The sequence below is a fragment of the Leiobunum rupestre genome, chromosome 9, assembly GCF_980474605.1.
Source record: "Leiobunum rupestre chromosome 9, qqLeiRupe1.1.hap1, whole genome shotgun sequence".
Taxonomy (NCBI): domain Eukaryota; kingdom Metazoa; phylum Arthropoda; class Arachnida; order Opiliones; family Sclerosomatidae; genus Leiobunum; species Leiobunum rupestre.
In genome coordinates this window covers 36069368-36096672 of record NC_143392.1, presented here as the reverse complement: position 1 = coordinate 36096672, position 27305 = coordinate 36069368, and the positions used below count along the sequence as shown (strand labels likewise).

General features: G+C 36.6%; 5 protein-coding genes across 8 annotated transcripts in view; 3 read left to right on the top strand and 2 right to left on the bottom strand.

Annotated features, from left to right (window-relative positions):
- Positions 1-11327, top strand: part of LOC149927309 (uncharacterized) — a 211836-nt gene extending 200509 nt beyond the window's left edge. For all 4 annotated transcript variants that reach the window (XM_090159308.1, XM_090159306.1, XM_090159307.1 and 1 more), the window contains 16 exons: positions 2764-2886; positions 4231-4521; positions 4939-5163; positions 6785-7128; positions 7195-7501; positions 7568-7854; positions 7937-8101; positions 8170-8245; positions 8321-8494; positions 8566-8655; positions 8721-8870; positions 8941-9018; positions 9077-9437; positions 9501-9860; positions 9932-10152; positions 10219-11327. In XM_090159308.1, coding sequence (XP_090015434.1) covers positions 2764-2886; positions 4231-4521; positions 4939-5163; positions 6785-7128; positions 7195-7501; positions 7568-7854; positions 7937-8101; positions 8170-8245; positions 8321-8494; positions 8566-8655; positions 8721-8870; positions 8941-9018; positions 9077-9437; positions 9501-9860; positions 9932-10152; positions 10219-10239 — 3273 coding nt within the window. In that variant the 3' untranslated portion in view covers positions 10240-11327. The remainder of the gene's footprint in view (positions 1-2763; positions 2887-4230; positions 4522-4938; positions 5164-6784; positions 7129-7194; positions 7502-7567; positions 7855-7936; positions 8102-8169; positions 8246-8320; positions 8495-8565; positions 8656-8720; positions 8871-8940; positions 9019-9076; positions 9438-9500; positions 9861-9931; positions 10153-10218) is intronic.
- A 1425-nt stretch (positions 11328-12752) lies between these two features.
- Positions 12753-14040, bottom strand: LOC149927308 (uncharacterized). Its single transcript, XM_090158345.1, has 4 exons — positions 13857-14040; positions 13415-13798; positions 12994-13346; positions 12753-12928 (listed from the first exon to the last, which is right to left on the bottom strand). The coding sequence occupies exons 1-4, from the start codon at positions 13907-13909 to the stop codon at positions 12816-12818; spliced, it is 903 nt and encodes a 300-aa protein (XP_090014471.1). The 5' UTR covers positions 13910-14040; the 3' UTR covers positions 12753-12815.
- Positions 14041-16622: 2582 nt separating this feature from the next.
- LOC149927307 (putative aarF domain-containing protein kinase 5) lies at positions 16623-19957 on the top strand. The gene is made up of 10 exons (XM_090158872.1): positions 16623-16960; positions 17040-17304; positions 17375-17629; positions 17694-17825; positions 17885-17968; positions 18032-18113; positions 18176-18346; positions 18401-18584; positions 19595-19765; positions 19826-19957. Exons 1-10 carry the CDS (start codon positions 16743-16745, stop codon positions 19926-19928), a joined length of 1665 nt encoding a protein of 554 aa, XP_090014998.1. The 5' UTR covers positions 16623-16742; the 3' UTR covers positions 19929-19957.
- LOC149927306 (zinc transporter 6-like) lies at positions 19952-21688 on the bottom strand. Its single transcript, XM_090158873.1, has 9 exons — positions 21581-21688; positions 21428-21518; positions 21317-21359; positions 21107-21253; positions 21011-21046; positions 20681-20944; positions 20399-20618; positions 20229-20333; positions 19952-20169 (listed from the first exon to the last, which is right to left on the bottom strand). The coding sequence occupies exons 1-9, from the start codon at positions 21635-21637 to the stop codon at positions 19990-19992; spliced, it is 1143 nt and encodes a 380-aa protein (XP_090014999.1). The 5' UTR covers positions 21638-21688; the 3' UTR covers positions 19952-19989.
- Positions 21689-24402: 2714 nt separating this feature from the next.
- On the top strand, positions 24403-26893 carry LOC149927305 (uncharacterized). Its single transcript, XM_090159189.1, has 4 exons — positions 24403-24534; positions 24789-25270; positions 25345-25410; positions 25472-26893. The coding sequence occupies exons 1-4, from the start codon at positions 24450-24452 to the stop codon at positions 25646-25648; spliced, it is 810 nt and encodes a 269-aa protein (XP_090015315.1). The 5' UTR covers positions 24403-24449; the 3' UTR covers positions 25649-26893.
- The last annotated feature ends 412 nt before the right edge of the window (positions 26894-27305 follow it).

Below are 27305 nucleotides of genomic sequence, written 5' to 3'. Positions count from 1 at the left end.
GGCGGCTCCAAATGTAAAATGGAGAAATTAACTGCGTAAGATAATTACAGATTACAAGGTTACCATACACCAGGGAAAAGTCAGGGAATTTAAAAATGGGCCTAAATAGTCAGGGCATATTAAGAATTTGTAAAAAGTCAGGGAATTCCATTTTATCTTGACACTTTTTGAAGGTAATTTTACTCTAGATCTATGACAAATTCTATGATTATCATTTATTTCTTTGAAAGTTTGGCTAATTTTTTCAACATTACAATAACCTTTTTATTGAAATATAAGTATTTAAATTTAACTTCTGAAAAAAGTAAAATATAAAATAAAAATTTTGGCTTTAAAAAGGTCAGGGAAAATATCTTAAAATGGTCGGGGAAAACCTCTTAAAATGGTCGGGGGAAAACCTCTTAAAATGGTCGGGGGAAAACCTCTTAAAATGGTCGGGGGAAAACCTGTTAAAATGGTCGGGGGAAAACCTGTTAAAATGGTCGGGGGAAAACCTGTTAAAATGGTCGGGGGAAAACCTGTTAAAATGGTCGGGGGAAAACCTGTTAAAATGGTCGGGGGAAAACCTGTTAAAATGGTCGGGGGAAAACCTGTTAAAATGGTCGGGGGAAAACCTGTTAAAATGGTCGGGGGAAAACCTGTTAAAATGGTCGGGGGAAAACCTGTTAAAATGGTCGGGGGAAAACCTGTTAAAATGGTCGGGGGAAAACCTGTTAAAATGGTCGGGGGAAAACCTGTTAAAATGGTCGGGGGAAAATCTCTTAAAATGGTCGGGGGAAAATCTCTTAAAATGGTCGGGGGAAAATCTCTTAAAATGGTCGGGGGAAAATCTCTTAAAATGGTCGGGGGAAAACCTCTTAAAATGGTCGGGGGAAAACCTCTTAAAATGGTCGGGGGAAAACCTCTTAAAATGGTCGGGGGAAAACCTCTTAAAATGGTCGGGGGAAAACCTCTTAAAATGGTCGGGGGAAAACCTCTTAAAATGGTCGGGGGAAAACCTCTTAAAATGGTCGGGGGATTTGAATCTCAATTTTGTGGCAACCCTGGATTAAGAAACTAAATTTATCTGATGTAATAGTTTTAGTAACTCTTTATATTGGATTTAACATTATCTTTTCTTCAAAGTCTACAAAGGTACATATTCGTAGCTTGCTCGTGGATGTGTTAACGCGTATAGGTCGGTCATGACATCATCAATCGAATAATTTTGACAGTATGCACTCTTCTCTCGTAAAAACATAATGTACTTTTGATATTATTTATAATGGACCCCAGAAATTGAGCCTTTTTAAAATGACCGAGGCCTTTTTCCGGGAAATTTCCCTTATTTTTCCGAAAAAAATTAAAAGAAAGGTTTCATTCCATGATTAGTCTAATATTGTTTTTAAATTTAAATAAAGCGGCATTTTCGCGTCATTTTTTCGAATCTAAGAGTAAAACTAAACCTCTAGCCTAGTTTAAACTGATTAACAATGTAACACTATTAATGTTTTGTAGTATGTTTACTGTTATATCGATAAAAAGTTAAAAACATTAAAAACCCTTAAAAAGTAATTTGTTTCAATTTCCGATTTGCGGAACATATTTTTTGGGAATTTTTCCGCATATTATTTTTCCGGAAAATTAACAACACTAGTAATAATTGTATATTTAAATTAGTGTGTGTTGAATTTTGTCGATAGAGCCGGTACTAGTTTCTAAACGAATATTGGCCAGCTATTGAATCCGTGTTTGTAAAGCCACAAAGACAAAGGACAGGAAGCGCGCCAATTTGTTTCAATTTAAATATGTACACGTGCAAAAACTAGTTTTTGTTTGGTCGAAAATGCCGTTTTGTATTCGTCGCACATGCTTAAGCTTTTATTTCAACTTTCTATGAAAAGGGTGCCTAGAAACCTCCTGTACACCTATCGTATATTTTTACGATTGTAGAATTTAACCGGTATAAAAATATATTGATTTTTTGTATTGCTTCAGTTGATTTTGTACTTTAAGAGAGAAAGTTCAGAAACCTGTAACGGCAATATCGAGTTCATTTTGGGTTAAAATTCCAATTGGCATAAATTCATTTTGGGTTAAAATTCCAATTGGCATAAATTCATTTTGGGTTAAAATTCCAATTGGCATAAATTCATTTTGGGTTAAAATTCCAATTGGCATAAATTCATTTTGGGTTAAAATTCGAATTGGCATAAATTTGTTTTGGGTTTAAATTCCATTTGACATAAATTTGTTTTGCGTTTAAATTCCATTTGACATAAATTTGTTTTGCGTTTAAATTCCAATTGGCATAAATTGGTTTTGCTTTAAAACACCAATTGTATAAAAAAATAATTGGTGCTAATTAATTTTGGATAAAAGATAAAAACTTAAGTTATTATTTTATTTTCGAAAATTGTTGATTTAAATTACCGTTCATAATCCAAAATATCAATTTTCGATTAAAATTTTTATAATATTTGATTTGTGTAACAATACCAATTTCAAAGTAATCCAAAAATGGAAATAGATTTTTAATTTTAAAACTCAACATGAGCCGCGCACTTAGAGAAGGTAATAACCCCAAACTATGACTTAAAATGACTATGGCTGTTTTGTTTATTTTGAATCATCGCGTCTAGTTTTTGTCAATAAAGGTATTTACATATCGTAACCAATTTGGAGGTACGGTTCGCGCGTGCTCAATGGTACTTTTCGAGGGAAACTTTAAAATAAACAGTGATTGTATCGTTAAAATTGTTCTTTTTTCCGTCCGATGATCAGGTCTTGTCGTGGCTATGTCGTCGTGGAGAGGAATCCTTGGCCAAGCATCAGATGGTCGCCGAATCCTTGCCCGCCATCAAAGAACAGGAGGAGGAATTCGAAAAATTCTATTTCCTCGCCATGGTACGTGCCCTTATTGCAATCTTTGAACCCCTCCCGTTGGGAAACTGAGCCGCGGTATTTGATTCCTTTCGTATAATCAATATTTTCTTTTAATTTCGAGCGACTAAATCCGTGTTATATGATAATCAATACGCGTGACAGGTGGATATAGGTTAGCGTAATCTTATCTAATTAAATGAATCTGGACTTTCACCCTCTTTAATTTATCCGCTAAACGGCGGGATATCGCTCTTTAAATATTCCGGATTGCATTGTTGTCCTCGGTTAACTAGCTTCGTAGTCTTAGATTATGGAGAGTATTTTAATTTGTTTTTATGAACTGGAATAAAGCTAAGTTTCGTGCCAAAATCGTCGAATTATGGACTTCACTTAGAGTTAGTTTTTAAACCCCTAACATGAGCTTCACTCACGAGGAGACTACCCGAGGTTAGAGGTCGGCGTTTGAATAAGAAATTATACGATTGTTTATATTTATCCATAACCGAAAATTATTCAGAAATATTCGAAAAAAATGAATAATTTTGCATGTTAAATCGTTGTTTAATCGTATAATTTATTCGTATAAAACAAATAATACTAATTTTAATGATTAATTGAAATTTTTGCGGTTAATTTATTTGTTCCGCCGACCCCTACCCGAGGTGATAATCACCGATTTTGTTGAAACTAGGTGGGTACGTAGGCCTTATAGTAACAAAAAACTTCACAAAAGGAAAAGTTGCAATGGACATAAGTTTCGCCATGGCAACCGAAAATGGTTTGACAACACAGTATATATATTTTCCCATTGAAAATGACATGGGAATCTGAGCGCTTCTAAAAAATAATAATAATAATTCTAATTAAAATTAATAATTTTGATCAAATTCAAACAACTAAATTCTATTTTATTAATTTTGATAAAATTCATTGATTACCGTCGATTTGGCGATTAGTTGGTAAATACAACTTTTTATTTTTATATTTCGCTTTTCTCCATTTTTACCGATTCTGATCAAATTTGACCAAAATTCATCAAAATATCATAAAATTAATTTCATTTGTCAATTTTGATCTATTTTTTAGGGTTTTGAAAATTTTCACAGGGGGGGGAGATTCTCATGTTATTTTCAATAAGAAAATATACGTACTGTGTTGTCAAAAACATTTTCGGTTGCCATGGCGAAACTAATGTCAATTGCAACTTTTCCCTTGGTGAAATTTCATGTTACCATAAGGTCTACATACCCTCCTAGTTTCAACAAAATCGGTGATTATCACCTCGGGTAGTCTCCTCGTTAGAGTTAGTTTTTAATCCCCTAATATTAAAATATTTGTCCACTTGAAATATCTTTCTCGTTTCAGCGTCAGATTGAGAAGGGAAACGACCTTCTCGAAGAAGCGGCGTTGGTGAATCCAACGACGACACCATCCAAAAGTAACGTCCAGTCCAACAAGAAGTCCTCCCAAGACGCCAAAGAAGCCAAAAAGAACGCGAAAACGGCGTCGGCGGAAGCCCATCCCAGTCTCGAATCGGCTAATGTCCAGGACTTGACGTCATCCTTGAAACAACATCTCAACAGCTTCTCTGAACGTCTGGAAGAGACGCGAGAAAGGCTAGAAGACACGGCGAAATGTTACCACCTTCTTGACGAGGTAATGGTTCTTCCATTCTCGTATAGTAGGCCTATACAATAATTGCATTAGCATTATTTTAAATCTGGTTATAAAGTTCAAATGGCGCTTTTTTGCAACCGGTATTTCGTAGAGAGAAATTTTCGCGCCGATGGGCCTTTGTAAGATTTGTAACAATTTCTCGGCTTAGAGTTATTTCTTTTCGCACGCTGGTTGAAACCGCGAAACAGATTGCCCCCGAGACGACCCTACTCTCGAGTTTATTCCAGACATAGTGTCCCCATCTAGCGGGCACGCGTTCAACCCGGTCTTTCGAGTCCAACATCGTGGCTTTTCCAAAACGCGTCTTTTTCTAACGCTTTAATCCGGATTAATTGGATTTCTTAAGAGAGGAGCCAAGTACCGATAAATCATGAAAGACCTCTGCAATTATTCTAGGTTTACGAATGGGCGCTGGGTACGATGAACTTCGTGTCCGAAATGAAACTAGACAGGGTGACGTCTTCTACGGCCGATTACGAGGACATTGTACGATGGACCAAGGCCTTGGATGACTACTTAGATGACCATCCGCCCATCGCCGACGAAGTCTTCCGGGAAATGACCTTACTCGCCAAAGCCGCCTCGTCCGGTTCCAGCCAAAAATTACTTCACCAGTGTCAGGTAGGCTTGACTTTCTTCCAAATACCTCGTCCATTTGACTGGTTAAACAAAAGGTCGGTGTCCTTTTATGCTATTATTTACAACGCGAAAATGTCCCGCTTAATCTAGGGCGTTTTATTAAAATATGAAAAGTGTTGGCACCGTGGCTGGGATGAAACTAAAACAACCTTGGAGTTCGATTGGGTTCAGTTTTCCCCGCGTTTTTTTTGTTCCTAAGCCCTATTTGTTACGCGTTTCAGAAGCGAACCAACCATTACAGTGGGCGAACTGGACTTTTAACGGTGGGCGGTTTTAAAATCTCAACCGTGGGCCAATATCAAAATAATGACTTCTGATTATTAAAAATATTGAGTCACTGATATTTCGTTAGGCTTATTCGCTGGAGCTATAGTTTATTCGTTACTCTTAGTCTTTTGAAAGATAAAATCTACCACATCTTCTAATAACTTTTGCCAACCCGTATAATCCTTGAGCCGTTTAGATTTTTTTATTCTCATTTTGGATGAGACCCAAAAGGGTGGGGCCTTTTGACTGGGCAAAAGCGAATGAATAATTCCATATTCAGTTTTAACGCGACTAAAAGGGTTTTATTTACGTTTCGGATTAGGTTTCACTGTTAAATAATGTTTTAACATAAACTGTAAAAAATGCTATTTTTTGTGGTTATTTTGGTATTATAACCAAAAAATGAACGGCGAAAATTAGCAGTTCCTCGTATAATAAACTCCCTACAATGCGTGCTAAACGTTTCAGGAAGTTGTGTTGTTGGGTGTAAGTTACGATTGCTTCTATTTGTCATCTCCGGTTGAGTTTCTACTCTTTCGCGAAAGTTACTGAATGCGTAAAAATAACCGTTCTTCTTTCACTATCGAAACCATTTTGTGGTTAATTCATTGTGCCTTTCAAATTTATGCCGTTTTTATTCCAAACATCGTCCGATTTAAATATTCGATTTTTAGAAACAGTTTCTCCGAACTTCCCCGTGGTGAGGTTTTTCCGAAAAAAAGACTCGTTCAAAGGAATATCGTTATAACCAATATCGAGTATTTATTAAATATTGGACAACCAGGAAAAAATTGTTCCCTTTGCATTTTTATGGAATAGTGTGGGCTTGTCAGACAGGTACATTGGCTTCTTAAGCCCCGCTCTCTTTAATGGGTCCTCCGAGACGCGAGACCTGAAAGACAGACTGTGTGGCAAAGTGTGGGTGCCCCTTCCCTTAACAGAAACGTTGCCTCTGTCTTATTACGAGATCGGCGTCGACCGGGACGATTAGTGGGCGTTGTTCGCGATATTTGACTCATTCCAGCTGGAGCCGGATTCGGATCTAGATGTCCATTCACGTTGTTCGCGAAAAGGGTTGAGGCCTTCATTTCCGTCTCGAGTTTTTGTTTCTCCGCGAATTTACCGCGTGAAATATCATGTGAAATATCGTTGTTCGTAATCGCGCACGACGCCATGTTTCGGCGGAGTAACTCCGTCTACCAGTTGAATTCGGTGAGTCTAATATCTTAGAAATCATTTAAAAAAATCATGGCCGCCATTTCTGAGAATTAGTGTTAATTTATTTGCGCCACATTCTAGGCTTTGTTTTTATTTTGCGTATATTTTCCATTTTCAGACGGCGCAAGCGCGATGTCAAGAGACTGTGGAATTGGTCAGGGCGAGACGGTCTACCTTGCTGGAGGCCGGTCGAACTTTGGCACCCGACACGGTCAGACTGCGAAGGGATTCTTCGTCGTCCGACGGACAGCACCAGCACCAACAAATGAAAGACTGGGACCCTTTGCCCAATCCCAACAAAACGACCAGATCTCGGTCACACCCTCAAAACTTCTGGCCTCGCGGCTCTAGTACGCCGTCCACGTCGTCGTCCTCCGGTTCTGGTCGCAATGTCCAGTCCGTCTGCTCCGAGGACGGGTTCGACTCTGCTTCCAACTTCTTCCGCCATCAAAGTTACTCGAGGTACGAAATAGAAGCGGCGCCCAAACCGGCCACCGAAACCAGTCTAAACTCTCTCGCCTGTCTTAGGAGACGAAGCATGTCCGCCATTAGTGGTCCACCGGCGGGATTCAGCTCCCCTTTCGCCTCGTACACGTCCTTTCCCAGTAATTCGTACCCCGTGGGTCCGCTGTCCACACCCAGAGATTGTGCCTTACAAATGGACCAGTATCTGAGGGACAAGGAAGAGCAGCTACAGAGCCGCGGGTTGATCACCGAAGACCTGACGACAATAGGACCCGTCGCGACCATCGAAAAGGACGATTCGAGGTGGAGTCATAACAGCGGCAATAATGTCGCGACGCCCTGCGAAGAAGCCACTTTGGGGTCTTCCTCGGTAATTATTACACTTGAAAACGGAAACGTTCCGACTCAAAATCTAAACGGAAAATGTCCCGCTCAGGTAAACGTCCCCTTACAAGCCCGAAGCAGTACTGGAAGTAGGTTAGCTACGAAGGGTTCTCCGCCACCCACGACGTCCAACTCTTCGCTACACCCCGTGACGCAAAAACCCGTTAAGAAACACATGAGGATATGTCCGACGTGGCAGTTGTGCGAGGAAGCCTTACAAAAAGCCGCCCAACAAGTTCGAAGGCAAAACGAACGGTTGGGGAGTCAGCGTAAAGTCGACGAGGACAACGAAGACGATGAGGAACGTTTCCCCGACCATTCCAGTGGTACCAATGACAGGTCAGTACGGGGGCCAAATTGGGAAATGGTGTTTCGGGGTGATGGTAACAGGTGGTGATGGCCAAATAATTTCGCCCATTAGTATACCAACGGACGAGACGCAAAAGGGGGAAGCTACTTGTCCGAGCTCCGTTACGGCCAACCTAGACAGTCCCATTCCGGTTAATAGTCATCTGCTTCAATTGGACATTTCCAATGGAACTGATCAGGATTCTCCTGATTCTAGTAAAAATACCAAACAAAAAACGTAATTACATTATCAAGCGAGTTTTCTCTTGATTCGCGTAATAAACTTTTTCATTTATAAAATTGTAGAACTTTGATGCTAATCATGGGCGAATTAATTCAAACTGAAAGGGATTATGTAAAGTCTCTGGAATACATAATCGAGGTGGGTGGCATTTTCGAGATCGCGATTGCGGGGGTTACAACGAATGACGATTATATTTATAATTTTCTATCGTAGAATTATTGCCCCGAGTTGCTGCGCGAAGATATTCCGCAGGCTCTCAGAGGTCAACGAAACGTCATCTTTGGAAACATTGAGAAAATATACGAGTTTCACAGTCAATATTTTTTGCAAGAACTAGAACTATGCGAAATTTCGCCTTTCAGGGTTGGCCAGTATTTCTTGCAATACGTGAGTCACTTTGAACTCCTTAAAAAATTGCTCGTTTCACTCCCAACTAATTTCGTCAATTGTGATTCTAGGAACGTCAATTTTATCTTTACGCTTTGTATAACAAAAATAAGCCGAAATCCGATAATCTGATGTCAGAGTATGGCACCAAGTTTTTCCGCGTATGTATTTAAATATTTATTCATCAAAGAAATTGCAGCTAATGTTGGTTGTATGGTATAATTAGCGAAAGCAATTGGAGTTGAAGGACAAGATGGACTTGGCTAGCTACTTGTTAAAACCTGTGCAGCGTATGGGCAAATATGCCCTGCTACTAAAGCAAGTGTTGAAGGAATGTCCTGAGGTTGAAAGAGAATCAGAGTACCAAGATTTAAAGGTACACGTTTTCATTGTTTTTCTTGATTTTGGGGAAAATTTACTTACTGTTTTGTACTTGAATATACAAGGCTGCTGAAGAGATGGTTAGGTTCCAGTTACGTCATGGAAACGACCTTCTTGCCATGGACGCATTAAGAGACTGCGATGTAAGTAACTTGCAGTTTTTTTTGTGGTCTGTTTGAAATTAAATGTCTTTGCTCTCAGGTTAATGTCAAAGAACAAGGTCGTTTATTGAGACAAGACGAGTTTTTGGTTTGGCAAGGGCGATACAAAAAATCCTTGAGGAGGGTCTTTCTCTTTGAGGACCTGATTCTATTCAGCAAAGCAAGGAGGGATCCAGACCAACGCGGATTGCAAGAGATTTATCAGTACAAGCAGAGCATCAAAACGACCGATATTGGAATGACTGAACAGATTGGCGATAGCCCGACCAAATTCGAGATCTGGTTCAGGAAGCGAAAGTTGCATGATACGTATATCCTGCAGGCTGCATCGTCTGAAGTGAAGCTGGCCTGGGCTCACGAAATTTCCAGGCTGCTTTGGAAACAGGCGCTTAAAAACAGAGGTACATAAATTGTGAGATTTAGTTTTCCATAAAAAATACTAAATTAACGGTGAATTTGTTCAGAAATCCGTCTGGCGGAAATGTCATCCATGGGCATTGGTAATAAGCCCTGTTTAGACATTAAGCCCAGTGAAGACCAAATCAACGACCGGTCCATCAGGATTGACAGCGTACCTAAAGCTAACAGATTACGTAACTCAATTGCTGTTTCGTCATCGTTCGATCAACTGCGAACCAACAAACGTCCACATTCCATCATATCAGTTAGCAGCAGTTCATCGAGTGGTAGCTCTTGCGGCAACAACAATGTTCCAGGCACTGGCTTCAGTTTCTACGGGGCAGCTTTGAACTTGGGATTTGAAGCTGGTGACAGCCCAAGATCTCATCACCGATCTGTCACCCAACAATCCCAGTGCTCAACTGGTAAATTTTTCAAAAATATTGAATCGAGGCTTAACTTGGACAAGCTTAACCATTTTTTTTTTAATTTTTAGAAAGTGGTTTTTGCACTGATACGAGCTTAATGGGAGAGTTATTGGACTGTGATTCTAATCTTAAATTTGGACAGTTACGGTCTAGAAGAAAGGCTGAGAGAAGCGATAGCGTGTTGTCCAATGACTCCATTGCTACTCAACCTCCTAGCACCGAAGAGTTTGAACCAAGTCTACCTGGTCAGACTGAAACTGTGCCTATAGCGCCAACACAGAGTCAGGAGGTACATGTAATTTAAACGCAACCAGCCAACTATGTAATTTTATTAACTTTCCCTTTTCTTTATCAGAGTGTCAACACTCCGATGTAAATCTCTATGCAACATTTATTTATTGGAATAAAAGTAGTAAACCCGAAGTGAAACGAAAGAAATCGCGTTGGAAACGCGATTATCGACTTTCGTTCTATTTGTTAGTGCCAAAATGAACTTTCCACTTGAGTTTTTATAACGACACCATCGAAGGGAAAGTTTATCGTTATGATATCCAATAATCGTGGATGAAACTTTCGTATCACGACCAAGGCGGGTATTTTTGACCAAAAATGTAACATTTTCTTCCCGCAGCCAAAGGACTGCCCAGTATATTTAAATATAGTGGGTTTGGATATAGGGCATGCAAATTTATCCATACCTCTTTTGAGCTTTTAATTTTAAAAGAAAATCAAAATTTTTTGAATATATTTGAAGGGAAACAAAATATTTCCCCTAAAAAATAAGCCAATTTTTTCTTAATTTAATTACTAATTTCCGAGTATCAAAATAAATATTTAAAGCTCAATTGTCTTTTACCCAAAGTTATATTTAAAATTAATTAATTTACTCAATATATTTTGCCACTCCTCAGATTCGCTCTATAAAATATTATTGTTGATTTATTGGTAATTTTTTTCGTCTCCGTGTGTAATGCCTAGTTACTGATTTGTAATATAACTTATTTTTTATTTCCTACTGTGTTTTTATAACTGAAAGTTATCTAGTTATATTTTATATTATTCGGAAGAAACGTATTAAACGAATTTCACCCCTTTAATATTGCATTTTAATGTTTTACGAAAAAAGAAAACCTTCAAATACGCGGGTACTTCTATTGTAAATAAAAATAATTGTATAGGCCTACCTGAAATGTGAATGTAAAATGAAAAAATATCTTCCAAATATTAAGCATGGATGGAAAAAAACTATCACGACTGTGAAATTGATTAAAATATATAGCATATGTAACAAATATCACACTGATTGTTACATGTGGGCATAGTGCTATCTTCCACACAAAAAAAAATGTCAACCAAACTGTAGTCAAAACATTTGGATGTACAAAGCATTTTCTTTTGAACTAAAATGCCAAAATTTTCTAATAGATTTTTGTAATCTCTAACACAATTAAAAATTTATTTAGAATACCAATTATCTGTTTTTTTCAATTATTTTTGGATTTTTTTTATTCAAAGAAGGAAGAAAGAAGGGTTGATTGAGTCTGAGAAGACCGCAAGCCCGGCGAAGATCTGATTAATCAGGGCGAGATATATGTAACGGCCACGGCAACGGGGGGGGGGGGACACCCGTGGCGGAAGTATACCGACCATTCGTTGGGGGATTTTGGTCGTTCTCACACGGTCATCCACAAAGGCACAAACTCTGCCTCCCAGACGCTTCCACTACTCCCGGCATTTTGGGAGTTGACCAAGCATTAAAATTGTAATCAATCTGTGACTCAACTAATAGCATTTTCCGTTGGAGTGCCCAAAGATTTATCCATATTTGACTGACATAATGGCTCTAGCTCTGAGCTGGCATGGGTTTTAGATAAAGCCGCTCCAAATGAGGGGCCAGGGGGGCGACTACCTTTGTTCTTTTACCCAAAAATATGATTTTGAATGCTAACGGACTCGCGACGGAAATACCAATATTTTGGAAAAGGTGCCATTTGTTGCTATTCTGTTTGCATCTACTCTAATCTGGATGTACTTCATTTACAATATCTTACTAGAGCAAAGTGAAATTTTATCCAACCAATATTTTGGAAAAGATGCCATTTGTATCTATTCTGTTTGCATCTACTCTAATCTGGATGTACTTCATTTATATCCATTAACAATAAACCAATATTTTGGAAAAGGTGCATTTGTATCTATTCTGTTTGCGTCTACTCTAATCTGGATGTACTTTATTTTCATCCATTTACAATATTTTACGAGAGCAAAGTTCATATTTATCCAACCAATATTTTGTAAAAGGTGCCATTTGTATTTTTTCTGAATGCATCTACTCTAATCTAGAAGTTCCTTATTTACAATGTTTAACGAGAACAAAGTTAATTTCTATCCAACCAATATTTTGGAAAAGGTGCCATTTGCATCTACTCTAATATGGAAGTACTTTATTTATATCCACTTTAAGTACTTCCAAACAGAGTAGATGCAAATGTCATATTTTCCAAAATATTGGTTGGATAAAAATACACTTTTCCCTCTTAAAATGTTTCCGTCGCGAGTCCATTAGCTTTCAAAATCATATTTTTAAGAAAAAGGATAGAAAGGTAGTTGTCCCCATGTATTCCATTGGCAATTGGAGTGAGCTGAAAATGACTCCAAGGATGGAGTAGGTCAGATCAATCCCTGAGGAAGCAACAAGGTTAATGGAAGACATGAATTTGTCTCGGAGCCGCTCTTTTTCTACCAATGGAATACAACTCTATAAGAAAATGTTCATCGGTAAGCAAGGTTGGTAACAAAGTTCATTCATTTTAGTAACATAGGATGGGATTTTTTCCATATTGTTAATGTAGGAACATTAATACACTACAGAGAGTGAATAAGCTCAAGTTAAGGTAAAAAATTTATTGTACATTGAAAATTCAAAATATAACTATTGCGCTTTAAATTTTTTTAAGCTAAACCCAATCTTTCCTTTTCTTTTTGTTTCTTCTTCACCACTTCAATATTTCTATCCTTCCAGGTACTTTTCCTTAGCTTGATAGGCCTGCTACCAACGTATTTGCCTAAAATAATGCCATGATTATAAAATTACTTAAGATTGAAAACCGTTAATTTTTGGTGTGTTTACCATTCATTTCTCTCATTGCTTTAATGAAATCTTGAGGATCTTTGAAACTCACGAATCCAAAGCCTTTAGTTTTATTAGTTCTCTTATCCCGAACAACTTTGGCTTTCACAAAAGATGGATAACGTCCAAAGGTTCTAACTAATACTTCATCAGTCACATCATTGCCCAAATCCCCGCAAAATATACGAAAATCGTCAGGATCCCATTCCAACAAGGAATTATCTTCCCACACTTGATTACCCGCAACTCTAACAATTTTTTTCTTCTTATTAGTGCGTCTAGCCACTTGAGACTGAATGACTGGGCTTGGTGTGTAGATTGGTTGAGGTGGAGGTGGAGGAGGCGGCGTTTCTCTTTTTAAAACAAGGAAAATTAATGTAAGATAAATAATTTTAAGTATCTCAAAGTTTAGTTGACTTACGCTCTTGAGCTCTCGGAAGCAGATTGTGATTGAGATGAGGAAGTGGACTGTAAAATAGCCATTGGAGGAGGTGGTGGGGGTGCTAGTGGTGGGGCCAAAGGGGGTGGGGAAGCTGAATGGTTATGAATAGTTATGGTTTTGACAGGCCTAGCGGAGTAAACGGCTGGTGTAACTGAAGCATTTGGTATGTCGTGCATGTTTGGCTGGGTGAACGCCATGTTATTCATTGAATCTGAAGAGAACATGCTATTTGCATCCATCATTGATGATTGACTAATAGGTGTTCGTATTAGTTGATGCGGGATAAATTGAGTATTTCCTAGTAAATGCACTTGCATATTTGGATCTCCTATTGAAACTGGCATTGAAATTTCATGCTCGAACCTATCATGAAACAATATATTTTATTTCTTGCTTAAGGCTTAGGTTTTTTTTAATTTACCTGTTCATTTCTTCTTCCATTTCCTTCAGTCTTTGATTAGTTATCCCAGACATGGTGTTATTATTACGTATAAAACGCAATTAGATTTAGTTAGTATTTTTATGAATTTCACGCGTTAGTTCGTGGATTTTTGACAATCTTGATTATAACCTTCACCTCTGCAGCTGCATCTTTCTTGCAGCGTTGCCAGTCTGTCCCACGTTTTCATGAGTCACGGTTTCGTTTCACTTACTCCATCTATTGACTGGTAAACAGTGATGTTCCGGACGGTACAATTGTACTTTTTTAGTACGTTTTGAAATTTGAAGTACAAAAATACGCTTTGGATTTTTTTCAACGTATTTAGTACGTTTTTATTATTTTCAATGCCAAAATACAATTTTGGAATAAATGAATGGTTTTTATTACGTTATGAAAATTTTCGTATATAAATAAAAACGATTCTCGCGCAAAGAGTGGTCAACCATTGAAATACCCCAAATATTCCCCGTTTTTCACTCATTCAAAGTTAGTTGCACAGTAGGTGGTTTACAAAAATTACACCTGAAATACAGGCAGACTGCCAGTGGCACTTGGCAGTGGCCAGGTGGTTGTTCAAAGCTTATCAAACGGGGGTCAGTTAATATCCGGTAGTAGAATGGGGAAACTCGGCCCTAGCCGGGGATTCGGGGAATAAAAGATCTTACAAAAGAATGTGTTATCTCTTATTGAAGTGTCCCAACTTTCCCTCACTCTCCCGCCTTTTTCTGTTGATTGTTAAGTTCTTCTAATCCTCCCCTATATAAGTAGCTAATAGCTATGTGATGAGGGGAGTGGAAGAGGAATGCAGTAGAAACTAAGTCAATACCTTTCCAAACGAGAGGGGTTCCCCCATTTGTTATTATACTGTCTACCACGAACAGCTGAAAATTTGTTGGTCAAGTTTACTATCTCTTTTCTAATTTCCGGGTATTCTGGTCTTTGTGAGGGGGGGGTGGGTAAACTTTGGTCCTTTCGAGGATGTACTTATACGTAATTAACAAGTGACATCAGTCAATTCTACTCTGACATTTTGACTCTGATATGCTTAATCTAGTAGTCCAGTCCACCACACTTTAATTCAAACGCCAAAACTAAAAGCATCAAAGCTTTTGAGCTCATATGTTTTCAATTTTGTTGCTAGTTTCTCTTTAAATTCGCAGTTCAATGTTATTACGAAAGTTTAGCTACTTGAAAGTTCAATTATGGATCGATTTTTAATTTAAACTAAAACAAAAACAACCAAAGTGCTCTTATTGAATAAAACAGACGGTGACGATTGCGACGAACCAGGAGTATCCGGATACACTAAACCAAAGAGACAGATAATTGCCGATGTTTTCCAAGAAGAAATACTAGGTGATGCAGAATCGTCTGATTCTAATTCCTACTTTAGAAATAGCGCTAAACGGATCATGGAATACAAAGAATTCCAAGACTTTGTGAAAGTTGAACCTCATAAGCTATTAACACCTTGCCAAACGCGTTGCCTCTCTTTAGGAGCTGTGGTTTCTAGAATGCTTGAACAATGGCCGGCTCTAATACTTTTTTTTTCAATCGGCTGCCCTAGAGGACAAAGTAGCTTCGGCTGCAACAATTCTTAATGCATTGAGAAACCCAACGAACAAATTATACTACAGTTTTTTAAATTAAATTTTAGGTCACATTAACAAAATGAACCTTATTTTTCAAAGCGAATCTCCAAGGATCACAAAACTGCACACAGAGATTAAACGATGCTGAGAAATTTTTTGCAAAAAAATATGTTGATGAAACTTCCGTCAGTAACATTTGTCCAAAAAATAAATCGAAACGGCTATCTCCCACAAACGTCTATATCGGTACCAAAGCAGAAATAATGATTTGTGAAGTCAAAATTTGCCCAAACGATTTAACGATGTTTTACGAGGAGCTGTGCTCCCAAATTAAATCCCGATTTTCATTCGATGATCTTTTTTTAACGAAAATATCGTGTTTGTAACCATAAATCGCCGTATCTGGGGAGGTAGCGAGTCTTGTCCCTTTAGCTACGCAATTTCCCAACTAAGTTTCCGCTAAAGAATTAGAAACTCTAAACGAAGAGTGGAGAATGCTGCCAAATTTTGATTGTTTACAAAATCTAGGAAATAGTGATGAATCACTAGAGGGATTTTGGAATAAAGTTGGCCAATTTAAAAATTCATTAGGAAATCAAATGTTCCCTACACTCGCTCGTTTTTCAAAAGCGCTCATTTCTTTGCCGCACTCAAGTGCTAACGTTGAGAGAGTGTTTTCACACTACAAACTAATTAAAAGCGATCAGAGAAATTTGTTATCAACAAAAACTTGTAATTCCCTCATTTTAACTAAAGAGCTTATTGGAAAAACCACAACAGATAGATCTTGTTTTAACTGGGAGCCGCCGAGTCGTTGTTTGATTAAGAAAGCAATTCCCCCTGATCTTTAATTCGAACTTTATGTCTAAACAATTACATGATACCTGAAATTATGCCAAAAATTTGTATTCAATTATTCATTATTTCATTATCGTATTAAACATTTATAAATTGCTATTGGAGTTATTCTTTTTAATTAAATTAAAATTCGCGCCTATTTTATAGATATTTCTTGCCATTTCGTTTGAATTTTTAAAAAAATGGCGCCTTTTCCGTGTGAAAACTCTAGATGGCGCTCGCAGCGTCGACTAAAATACGTAAAGTACGTTTGCTCCTCAGAAAGTACGTTTTGTTTAGGGTAGAAAATACTTTCTTAAATCTAACAGGAACATCACTGCTGGTAAAGGACAGCCGACAGCGTCCTCTTTGAATTTTGAAGGGTTTATAGTTTCTTTTTAACATAAAAAACTTTTACTTAAATGTAATGTAGATAATGTTTAAATCGTTTAAATGTGCTTTGATTTTAACAAATGAAATTTTAACAGTTAACAGAATTGGAATAATAAGAAATTTTACCCAGAAACCAAGATTAGTTAGCCATAGTACCAAAAATATCATAAGATATGGGCCAATTTTGTTACTTCCTGCTTTTTACTACTCATTCAGAGATAGGGAGGAGTTTAGTTTCAGTGGCGCTATACGATTGCTAAGGTAAGTGGTTTTAATTATAACACTGGTGTTTTTGTCTTAAATATAACCCTGGTGTTTTTTCCCCTATCTTCGCAACTAGATCAGTGAAAATTGGAACTCTATTGTCTTTTGACTATTGGTATTCACTAAGGAATTTAGAGGATGGATCAGAAGCTTACGAAAATGCTATCAAAAAGTGCCACTCAAGATCTGCTGAGAGAATATTGGAAGGATGTTTATTGAATGGAGGGCTCTATGTCAAGTTGGGGCAAGGATTGACACAAATGAACCACATTTTACCCAGAGAATACTTGGACAAACTTTCTGTCCTATATGACAAAGCTCTTGAAAGGGGACCGGAAGAGGTAATTGTATTCAGTCAAAAACCTTATTACAACTTTGTAAATTAAACAAACTTAATTAAAATGCAAAAAGTTGGAAAAACTATTTCAAGAAGACTTTGGAAAACGGCCGGAAGAATTGTTTCAGTTTTTCAATAAAGCTCCAATAGCTGCTGCGAGTCTTGCTCAGGTTTATGAAGCAACCACTCACCAAGGAGATAAAGTTGCTGTTAAAGTGCAATATATTGACCTCCGAAAACGATTTAATGGAGACTGTGATACGGTTCATTTCATTCTGAGATGTATTAAGTTAATGCACCCAACTTTCAACTTTGTTTGGCTTATGGATGTGAGTTAATTTTATCATCGGCCAATGAAAAAGTCCTCATTCACCATAATTTCTATCATTGTAGTATTTAAGATCAAGTTTACTCAAAGAGCTCGATTTTGTAAATGAAGCTGGAAATATGGAACAATGCCAGAAAGATTTGTCTCATTTGGGATTTGTCCGAGTACCTAAGGTGCATTGGGACAAAACTACAGAAGTATGACTAAACTCCTAGAAGGTAGTTACAATTCCCGCTATAATTATATCTCTTTGTAGCGTGTTTTGACCCAAGAATTTATCAATGGAGTCAAAGTCAATGATGCAAAGGGAATTAAAGAACTGGGTTTAAAACTAAATGATGTAAATTAAATGGGAAACAAAAGTTATCAACACTTAACTTTACGTTTTGTTGTTTTTATCCAGGTAGATGAAAAACTAGTTAAAACTTTTGCTACCCAAATATTTGTAACTGGTCGAGTCCATGCTGATCCGCATCCCGGAAATGGTGAATTTTAGTATTAATAATGTGTTTAAGTGGTATATTAAGATTAACTTAGTTTTTTACAGTTTTTATATGCAAAGATGGCAATGGTGAAGCCCAAATTGTGCTGTTGGATCATGGCTTGTACGAAGATTTACCTAAAGTGACTCGTAATGCTTTAAGTCAGCTTTGGAAAGCCATAGTTTTGGATAAAAGAGACGCTATGAAATATTTTAGCGGCCAACTGGGAGTTAAAGGTACACGCATTAAGATAATTTTAACTTTTAATCATGTTCGCATTTTAATTGTAGATTACTATTTTTTTTCTGAACTTTTAATGCAAAGACCATTGAACAGACAACACGGATTCCGGCATCTTTCGAACAAAATAAACACTCTCGATACCAAATACATGATGGAAGTTGCTCAAAATCATTTTGACAGGGTCACTGATACCTTGAAAAGTCTTCCTCTACCGATGCTTCTTATCATAAGGTAAATAATGGGGGGGTGTGAGAGTATATAATTTTGACTACAGAGTCAAGTTCGAGTTTTCAAAAATTTCTTATAGAGTTTACGAATTTTGAAATAACCCCTTTTCTAAGCTTCGAGCCCTTAAGGAGTTTAAAAATTCTTAATGAGTTTCCATTGGACAGTTTGGACCATTACTTTTTCAATTTTTAAAATATTAAACTAGTTAATTAAATCACTTCATGACTTTCATCCATGATTGATTACTTGTAACACTAATTATTAAGTGAAATTTGACAAATTGGAAGAAATATTAACTTATTTTCTAACAAAATTAAGCAGACATGGCAAAATGACAATCGGCGGAGTTCACGTAGTATTTTGTTTCTGAAAGTGAAACAAAAAAACGACACATCACATGACAATTTGAAATTCGAAAAACCAGTAGCGGATAAAGTATGACGTCGAATGTTTTTTGTGAGCCCTAATTGGTGGAGAGTTATCTCAGCGAGTTTTTCGATTTATGATCCGAGTACTCAACTCGATTCAAGTAATCTTTACTTGGTTTAAACGAGTGCTCGCATAGCCATGGCCAACTTTGAAACTCGTGCAATAGTGGCCAACCCATTCGCCAAATTTCCATGAACAAGATTTTCCCACTATAAACTTGGCGTTTAACGCCACGCTCGTTTTTATATTGGCTTCAATGCAAAAACTATTCTAAAAATAATTTTTCGCTAAGGGCGCTCGATGCCGAGAGATATTTTTGTTCGTACTTCGTAGGTTAACATAGAAACTTCAAAGAATGGGCTGGCCACTATGGCGAGAGTTTGCCGTGGCATAGCCATGAAACTCGCTCGGGAAAACTGCTTAAAGAATTTTTATCAAGTTTAACCTTAGACAAATTTTAAAGTTTCGCGAGTTTCTGGACAAGGCTTATTGAGTTTCGAGCCGAGAACTCTATTTGAATATTTGATTCAAAGTTTCTCTAAAAATATGGCTTTCAAATCTCAATGTTTACCCTGTAATGATAGGAACATCAATACTGTAAGGGCCATCATAAAAGAACACGGAAATGTTGTAGACCGCTATTCAATCATGGCGTATGTCGCAGCTAATGGAGTTTTACAAGACAACAGAGAATCTGGACTTTTAAAAACATTAGCAGGATATTTTGAACAAGCGTACTTTACTTGGAGTCTAAGGTCATTTAAATTTACCCTAAATATAATACAAACTACAAGGTATTAAATTTTTTCTATTAGATTATCAAATTGGTGGTTTCGGTGGAACATCAACTTTTTAAGATTCTTGGGATTGATTGGAAAATTGCCAAATTCCAGACAATTAATTGAAAATATGCTTTGAAACTTGTTGAATAATTATATTTATAAAAATAAATAGACTTTATTTGAATAATTTAAGATAATTAATATTTTGTTGTTGAATAAGTTGGGAATTGACTTTTGGGTGATGGTTTGAAATCATTCGAGTTAGGCGGACTAACGGGCAGGTTAGAAAAATTTCGAGCCGGTGATGGAAATCTCAGGGAAGATTCTTGTAGCAAATTTATTGTGGCTGAATTCCAGGTCCATTCATCCTTAAAAACCTGAAACTCATTTCAGATTAGCAAATTAATTTTAATAGATATATATTTTAAAATAAAACCTGTATTGTCAGACTGGAAACTAAATTTGAAAGCCGGTCAACTAAATGCGCCAAAACTAACTGTTCATTTGCGTCCCTCCCAATTCTGACATGAATTGTACCAGTCTGAGTAATAATAATGTTGTTGTTAGCAAAATAGATGAGCAATTTCTTTGAATTTACCAACATACTAGTTTTCCAAAAGTTTGTGTCCAGAAATGCTCGTGGCGGAACTCCAAGACCCCATCTAACGTTGAAGCTTCTCTTAAACATTTATCCAATTGTCCAATAATGTGTGCCGGTGTAGTTTGTAATAAGACTTTGCCACTGAAAACGCTCATAGGGAATAAAGTTATTGCCACCATTAACGCAAAACCCATTGCTGCTAACGTGTCCGCTGCGTGGTAATTACTGAAAATAGGAAGTGGGTTATTTAATTGTTAATAGGAATTATGATCAATTTTCAAACTCACTAATGTTCTATTAAGAAGTCAGTTAGCCAAAATATTCCAGCCCCGCACCACCCGAGTAATAAAAATGGGTTTACTCGAGGCAGTAAAAAAGTACCCAAGCCTGGAATAACGCCGCACAGGCTGTGACTAATATCAGCCATATGCTCTTGAAGCCAACTGGAGCTACAAGCTGTTGCAACGGCTGATAATGGTCTATTATTAACTCCGTAAGTTACCACCAAGTGAAGAACAAAGGTTAAAACTACTCCAGGTAAGAATCGGCCCCTTGAAATTTGAAAAACAGGCGTTAGATATTAAATTTTAACAATAGAATCAGAAAGAAATTCTTACGTGTGAACTTCTGGTTGTTGAATGAATCTTTCAATACTGAAAAATATTTGACAATGTTAACTTGGTTATGATATTTTTTCAGTTGGTTCATTTTACCATTCTTTTATGACAATCATTGAACAAAATTGAACTAATATAGTTGAAGCAAAAACCGCTAGAACTCCACATTGTTCATAACCAAATGTGAATGATGCATCTGGTTTTTTGTTCTCAAACCACACACTGAGCAATGAAGTTACAACACTAATGTTAAAAAATATCAGTTATTGACACTTCTAGTGTAATTGTTAAAATGAAATTATTTACTTCAAGGCATCCAAAATAGTTAACAGATAATAGGAAGACAGTGCTGTGGGTTTTAAAAATTTAGTTAATTTCATTTTCGTTCCATCAGTCATGTGGCAATTAATAAATTACCTAAGCTGTTTGATGTTTGGCACCAAAGCATTAGAATAATTGCACATATTATATTTAATACACCCAGCCATAAAATATTCATGTGTTTTCTCTGTAATATTTGTGATTTTATTATTTTAAGTATAATATAATATATATAAACCTTCAATTAACCTTTTTCATCATTTTGAGCTCCGATAAATTAGTCAACTGTTTCAACTCGATCACCATCGAGCCTGTAAAAAAACTGCAATCAAGCGGTTCTACAACAGCGTTATTGCTAGCTATTTTCTAAATGTACCTTAAAAAGTGTTGGAGAATATGGAAATTGGAAAATTACTTTTTGTACTTTAGCTGTAAAATGACAGGCCGATACCTATTTCTGTATATTTTTAATATAAGCAATTTTCAATAGATGGCGCTGGAGTTTATTTTTCGCAGTATACTATTTTAAAATTGAAATAGTAGACCAGACTTGGAAATAGTGATATTTTTTAAGGGGCCCCCGACCATAGAAATCTCATAGGTAACTAGAATGGTGCCGCCTACGGCCGAGCTTGACGCCAGTTCATTTTGAACCTTCAGCCAATGAGAGGCCGTAGAGTGGTTCCGCCAAGGAGGATAATAATCCTTCTTGATTCTGCTACTGTAGTGGGAGATGGGTGACGTCATTCTCTCTGGTGACATTAAATTCTTGGCAGAACCACTCTTTGAGCTCTGATTGGCTGAGATCTGGCTATCGTCTGCCACGGCGTTTGGTCCATTTGCCAGTTACACGGCAGCATTCTAGTTACCTATGAGATTTCTATGCCCCCGACCCCCCTTTAGTTTATTTTTATACGGGATTTACGAGAGCATTTCTGTGGGCGCCGTCATAAGATGTCGGCACGCCTTTTTCATTGGCTGACATTCCTTGTCGGTGCATCGAAGCCGGTAGCTTCCACAGCACTAGCCTCCAAAAAGGGGGCGGTTACCTCGTAAATCGCGTATTGAGAGCCACTGGCCCAAGCGGGGGGGGGGGAATTGGGGGGGAATTTAAAATTAGGTAGGGAAAATAGGAAAATAAAAATTGGTTACATTACTTACATAACATTTATTAACTTTAAAACAAGCAAGTATATTATAATATCACACATAATCATTTGTAACTTTAGATCCCGCTCTCGTATAGGGTAGGAAAACAGAGTTTCAAAAACGGCGTACAAATCATGTTCCAGAAATTTCCGTAAAATGTTTAATACATATTTTTTAATTAAATTGAGAGCCCCGGTGGCCCGCAACCCCCGTTCGAATGATTTATTTTAAGAGCCCACTGATTTTTATTAAGAGCCATTGGCCCCAAGACTCCCGCTAATTCCAAGTCTGTAGTAGACCAAATATATATCTAATATTTTCTCATTGTACCAAAGATGATCGAGCAGTAATCGCAGAAACTACTGTACATTATGAGTACAATTTTCAATCCCTAAAAAAAAGCAAAATCAATTCCAGTTAAATTTTGAAGTTAACTCTTGGTAAACCCAGGATTTTATCCTTGGTAAACCTAAATATCTGGAAGTCAACTATTTAGTAAGTGCTAATCCTGGCCACAGCCAACTTCGATCACGCGTACCGCGCTTTAGCGGCCCTGTCAATCGCCTGAATTTACCGTGTATATATTTTCCCACCAGGCTTTCGCTACGACCAAAATTTAACGTTAAGCTTGGTTTCCACCAGCGCGCGTCAAAAAGCGACACTCAGCTTTGAAATGTGCAAATGTTCTTACGCGCGACAAAAAATTTACATTATGACGCGCTCTTACGCGCGTTGGTGGAAACCATAGGTGGAAACCAAGCTTTAGTTAGATAGGAAAAATCCACTAAAAACAATTATTTTTAAATAAATTTTAAAAAACATTGAATTAAACCGAATGTAGGTTAATATCTAACTAATAGTATAATATTTTTTTCATGATTCAAATTTTTTAACAGTGTTTAAAAATTATAAATGAGTTAAACAGAAACCAAGAACATCTTCTAGATGCTGCCAGCAACATAATATTATTGTTTAATACTTGAAACACACGTAAATAAATAAATAAAACAAAAAGTGAAAAGAAGATTCACTGTAACTTCAGCGTAAATATATTATTTTAACATTTTTTTTATTAAATAATATTAAGTTAAAATATATTATAAGCGCAATAAATTATAATTTTAGGTTTCAACAAGTTTTAAGCTTTCGTCTTTTTAAACCTAGAATAATATTGTATATTTAGTAAGGGCTGGTTTGTAATTTTATCTGACTGAAAATGTTTCCTTAATAAAGGTACAAACCTGAACAGAAATCATCCTCCTTGAAATGCAGGCTGAAGACCATATATCTTTTACCTATTTAGTTCGAAAGATGTACCTAAGCATCTTTTATCTTCAATTATATTAGTTTTAAGATTCTTACTCTTAAAACTAATTAGATTTACAGAAAATACTACCTAAGAAGGGTTATAAACTCGTGAATTTGCTATATATATACTATTAATAAATATTTGTTATTATTAAAGATTTATAAATTTTAAGAGATACATTATTTACGCGTCAAAACGCTCTAAACACCTTTACAGCCTTCAAAACTATGTATTCTAATATGGCGCCTTCGCGTAAAAAACGCGTCTCTTTTTCTTCATTTAATATTTATAAGGTAATATTTTTTTTTAAATTATGAATTATACATAGGTAAATATATTGCAAAAAGATGGTTTAACTTACTATACCTTGTTTTTTCTAAATAGGAAAGTGGAAAACCGAAGAAAAAACATTTTTTCCGTGATTTCGCTTGTATTCCCCGCCTTTGGTGATAGTAGTTTTTTGGTCGTATGTAGCGCCCCTATCGGGATTATTCATACACGCAAATTAACATTAGATGCGAGGCGATTTATGGGGCCGCTAAAGCGCGGTACGCGTGATCTAAGTTGGCCGTGTCCTGGCATGCGGTGTTTGGCTCTGATGCCTTAGCAGCCTAAAGCTGGCAGCCTGGCTCTCTAAAAAAGTCGACGTTCGACAAAAAAATGGCGGAAAATGCTGCGCTTAGAAGAGAAATTAGAAGAAAGAAAATATTGGAAAATTCTGAAGCCCGTTTGAAAAAGATATTCGGTAAGTAGTCCTCTTTTTCGGAAATTTCGTAGATTCTTAGAAATACGAGTTATGTTGAATAAATTGCTTAAAATATACGACCAAGGCTTACGCTTTGGTCTGTGGTTGCTTGCTTTGGTTAATGTATGATTGGACGATTTTCTTTTCTGTGGCTGTACAATTCTTAGTTTTCTTACTGTATTGTATTTATGTAATTAGGGAAAGGTCTGTGAAAATTAAGATTGACCCCCTAAGTTTGGTTTTATAACTTTTAGGAAATGGTAATTTAAACATCGTACCTGAAAGTCCAAAAGAAATACCATGTTTAGTGACAGATAATTTGAGCTGTGAAGATGATGATACGTCTGTAATAGAAAATGGGTTCAGTTTGAGCGAAACTTATGAAACACGATTGCCAAGCCCAAAACGCGAGTATAATTCAACTACGAGTAATTTTTCTAACTCGAGTTTTCAATCAAATGTAAATGGTAATAACGTAACACGCTCTGGGACAGCTGGTTCCTCAAATATCTGCAGAGATTATGAGTTCCCTAAAAAAGTATCCGACACAGAGAGTCGGTCTTACTGTCGCTCTAAATCAGATTCTCATCGAAGAAATAGCTGCACGCAGCTGGTCATGGACACTTTACAAATATACGAATTTAGTCTCTCAGTAGTAAGAACATGGTTGGTTATTACGCTAGCCTTTGTCACACGATGTTGGCTTTTTCTTGATACAGGCACAGTTTTTTACGAGGTAAAAATCTATATACAACAAAATCTACATGGATTTTGTCAAATTGTAATTTTCTCCTCTTATATTTTACATAGTCCATTTTGATTCCACTATTCTCAATGGAGATTGGGATATTAATTTATTCAAGGCTCAACAAAAAGGTAGCCTTAATTAGTCTCGTTTCTTTTTTGACCTTTGCTAAGCGTACATTTAACTTTTTAGGCTGCTCGAAGAAGTAACTCTTTCCTCGCTGGTATATTGATACTGTGTCGAATTAATCCAAATCTATCTGTTCGAATTGCGCAACAGATTACTCTAGTCCACGAAATTTGGAAAGACTTCAGCATCTACCTATTCTCCTTTACCCTGTTCCACGTATGTTGTGAACACTGGCTTTAGTGGGTCTTTAAATTACTTTAAATATGATCTTTAAAAAAAAAGCCCCTCCAAACTATGCAACTCAAAACAAAATTCACACTCCAGAGTCTAACAAAGGAAATTGTCAGAATCTGTTTCGTGATTGTCATTTTTTGATTTACTTCTGTCAAGGAGTTACCGGTACTAAATTTTTACTTTTCCATTATAACAAACTATTCCCATAACGTGGGAGGAGCCTATCCTCAAGCCAAATTACATAACAGAGTGAAATAACGTTTATTTTTATGTGTCAGATGAATGACTTCTTAAAAATACTCTGTGAAAAAAATTAGTTACTTAGTTTGCAAAATGGCAGTTGAGAAATTTGTGATGGTAAAAACTGAAACAAAATGAAGTAATGCCATCTTTGTTATCAAAAAGACAAACATTCAGTATGTACATAAAATTAACGATAAAGAGAGGTAAACTATGTAGAAATAGGTTTTTTTTTTGAGAAGAAAGGCAGGCAGACAGATATGTGTAGTGAGGACCTAAAGGTTTTTACTTTTTAGAGAGACTTAAAACTATTCTCTCGTTCTTTCCTATGTAAATTTCTTTTGGCAAGTTTTTAGTGATAATTTTTACATTAAACAGTCTTTAACACTTGAGTTTTGTTAGAAAGTTTAATTTATAATAAAATGTTTTCTAGAAGTAACTAAAGTAACGTAATCGTAGTAGGCTTATACATTTTTTAGGCTTACTATAATGTTGGGAAAAGACGTTGTTATACTTTTGATACCAGTTGCATGCGAGTACCGTAAAATTGCATAATGTTGATATATGGTTTAAAAAAAATTGTTTCTTAGGATCCTTATTTTAGTGAATTAAAAGTCCATTTAAACATAACAATCCGGTAATTAAAAGTATACCATAAGGACATTATAGTGAGAAGCTTTAAATTGCAATTTTACTACAAAAATTCTTTTCACTAAAATTTTATAATCCTCTGTGACAACTTTTCAGAATTCTATATAATCTTAAGTTAATCCCACGTAATTTGGTATTGAAACGGTTTTTGTCCCCTTTGTGAAATACAATGTTTGTTGAATGTAATAGCAAATAGATAAATAAGTCATGTTCCCTGGTTTTTGCGAAAAAATGTATTTCTGATAATTTTGAAATACTTTCAAAAAGTGGCAGTACCTGAACTGTTGCGGCGGTACACTTTCCGCTTGCCAAGTATGCATTATGTATTTCTATATGTACAGGGGTTCTCCGTCTCTTTATGATAAAAGTATATATAATAGAATTCCCTTTGTACTTATTTTACAAATTAGTTGTAGGTTATCAGAGCTAGCCTCTCTAGGCAAACAAATTTATTATGTTAACCTAATATTGAGCTCCGTGAACCGCCTATTTTAGAGTTTTTCATCTAGTTTGGTTATTACATTATCATAAGTGTATAATATTATTACATAAGTGTAACTTCCTATTCTTCACATGTGCAAGTTTTACTGAGAGCTATTCACAAGACAGACTGCATTACAGGCTTCATCGCTGTTTTATGTCCGCTTGTTAACGCGTCATATGTAGCCTTTGACAGCGCCTCACTAGGGGGAGATTTTCTGCTTGTGATGACGTCACTCCGTTACTAGCTCTCAGTGAAATATTGCCTTTGCTAACGCGTCATACATAGCCT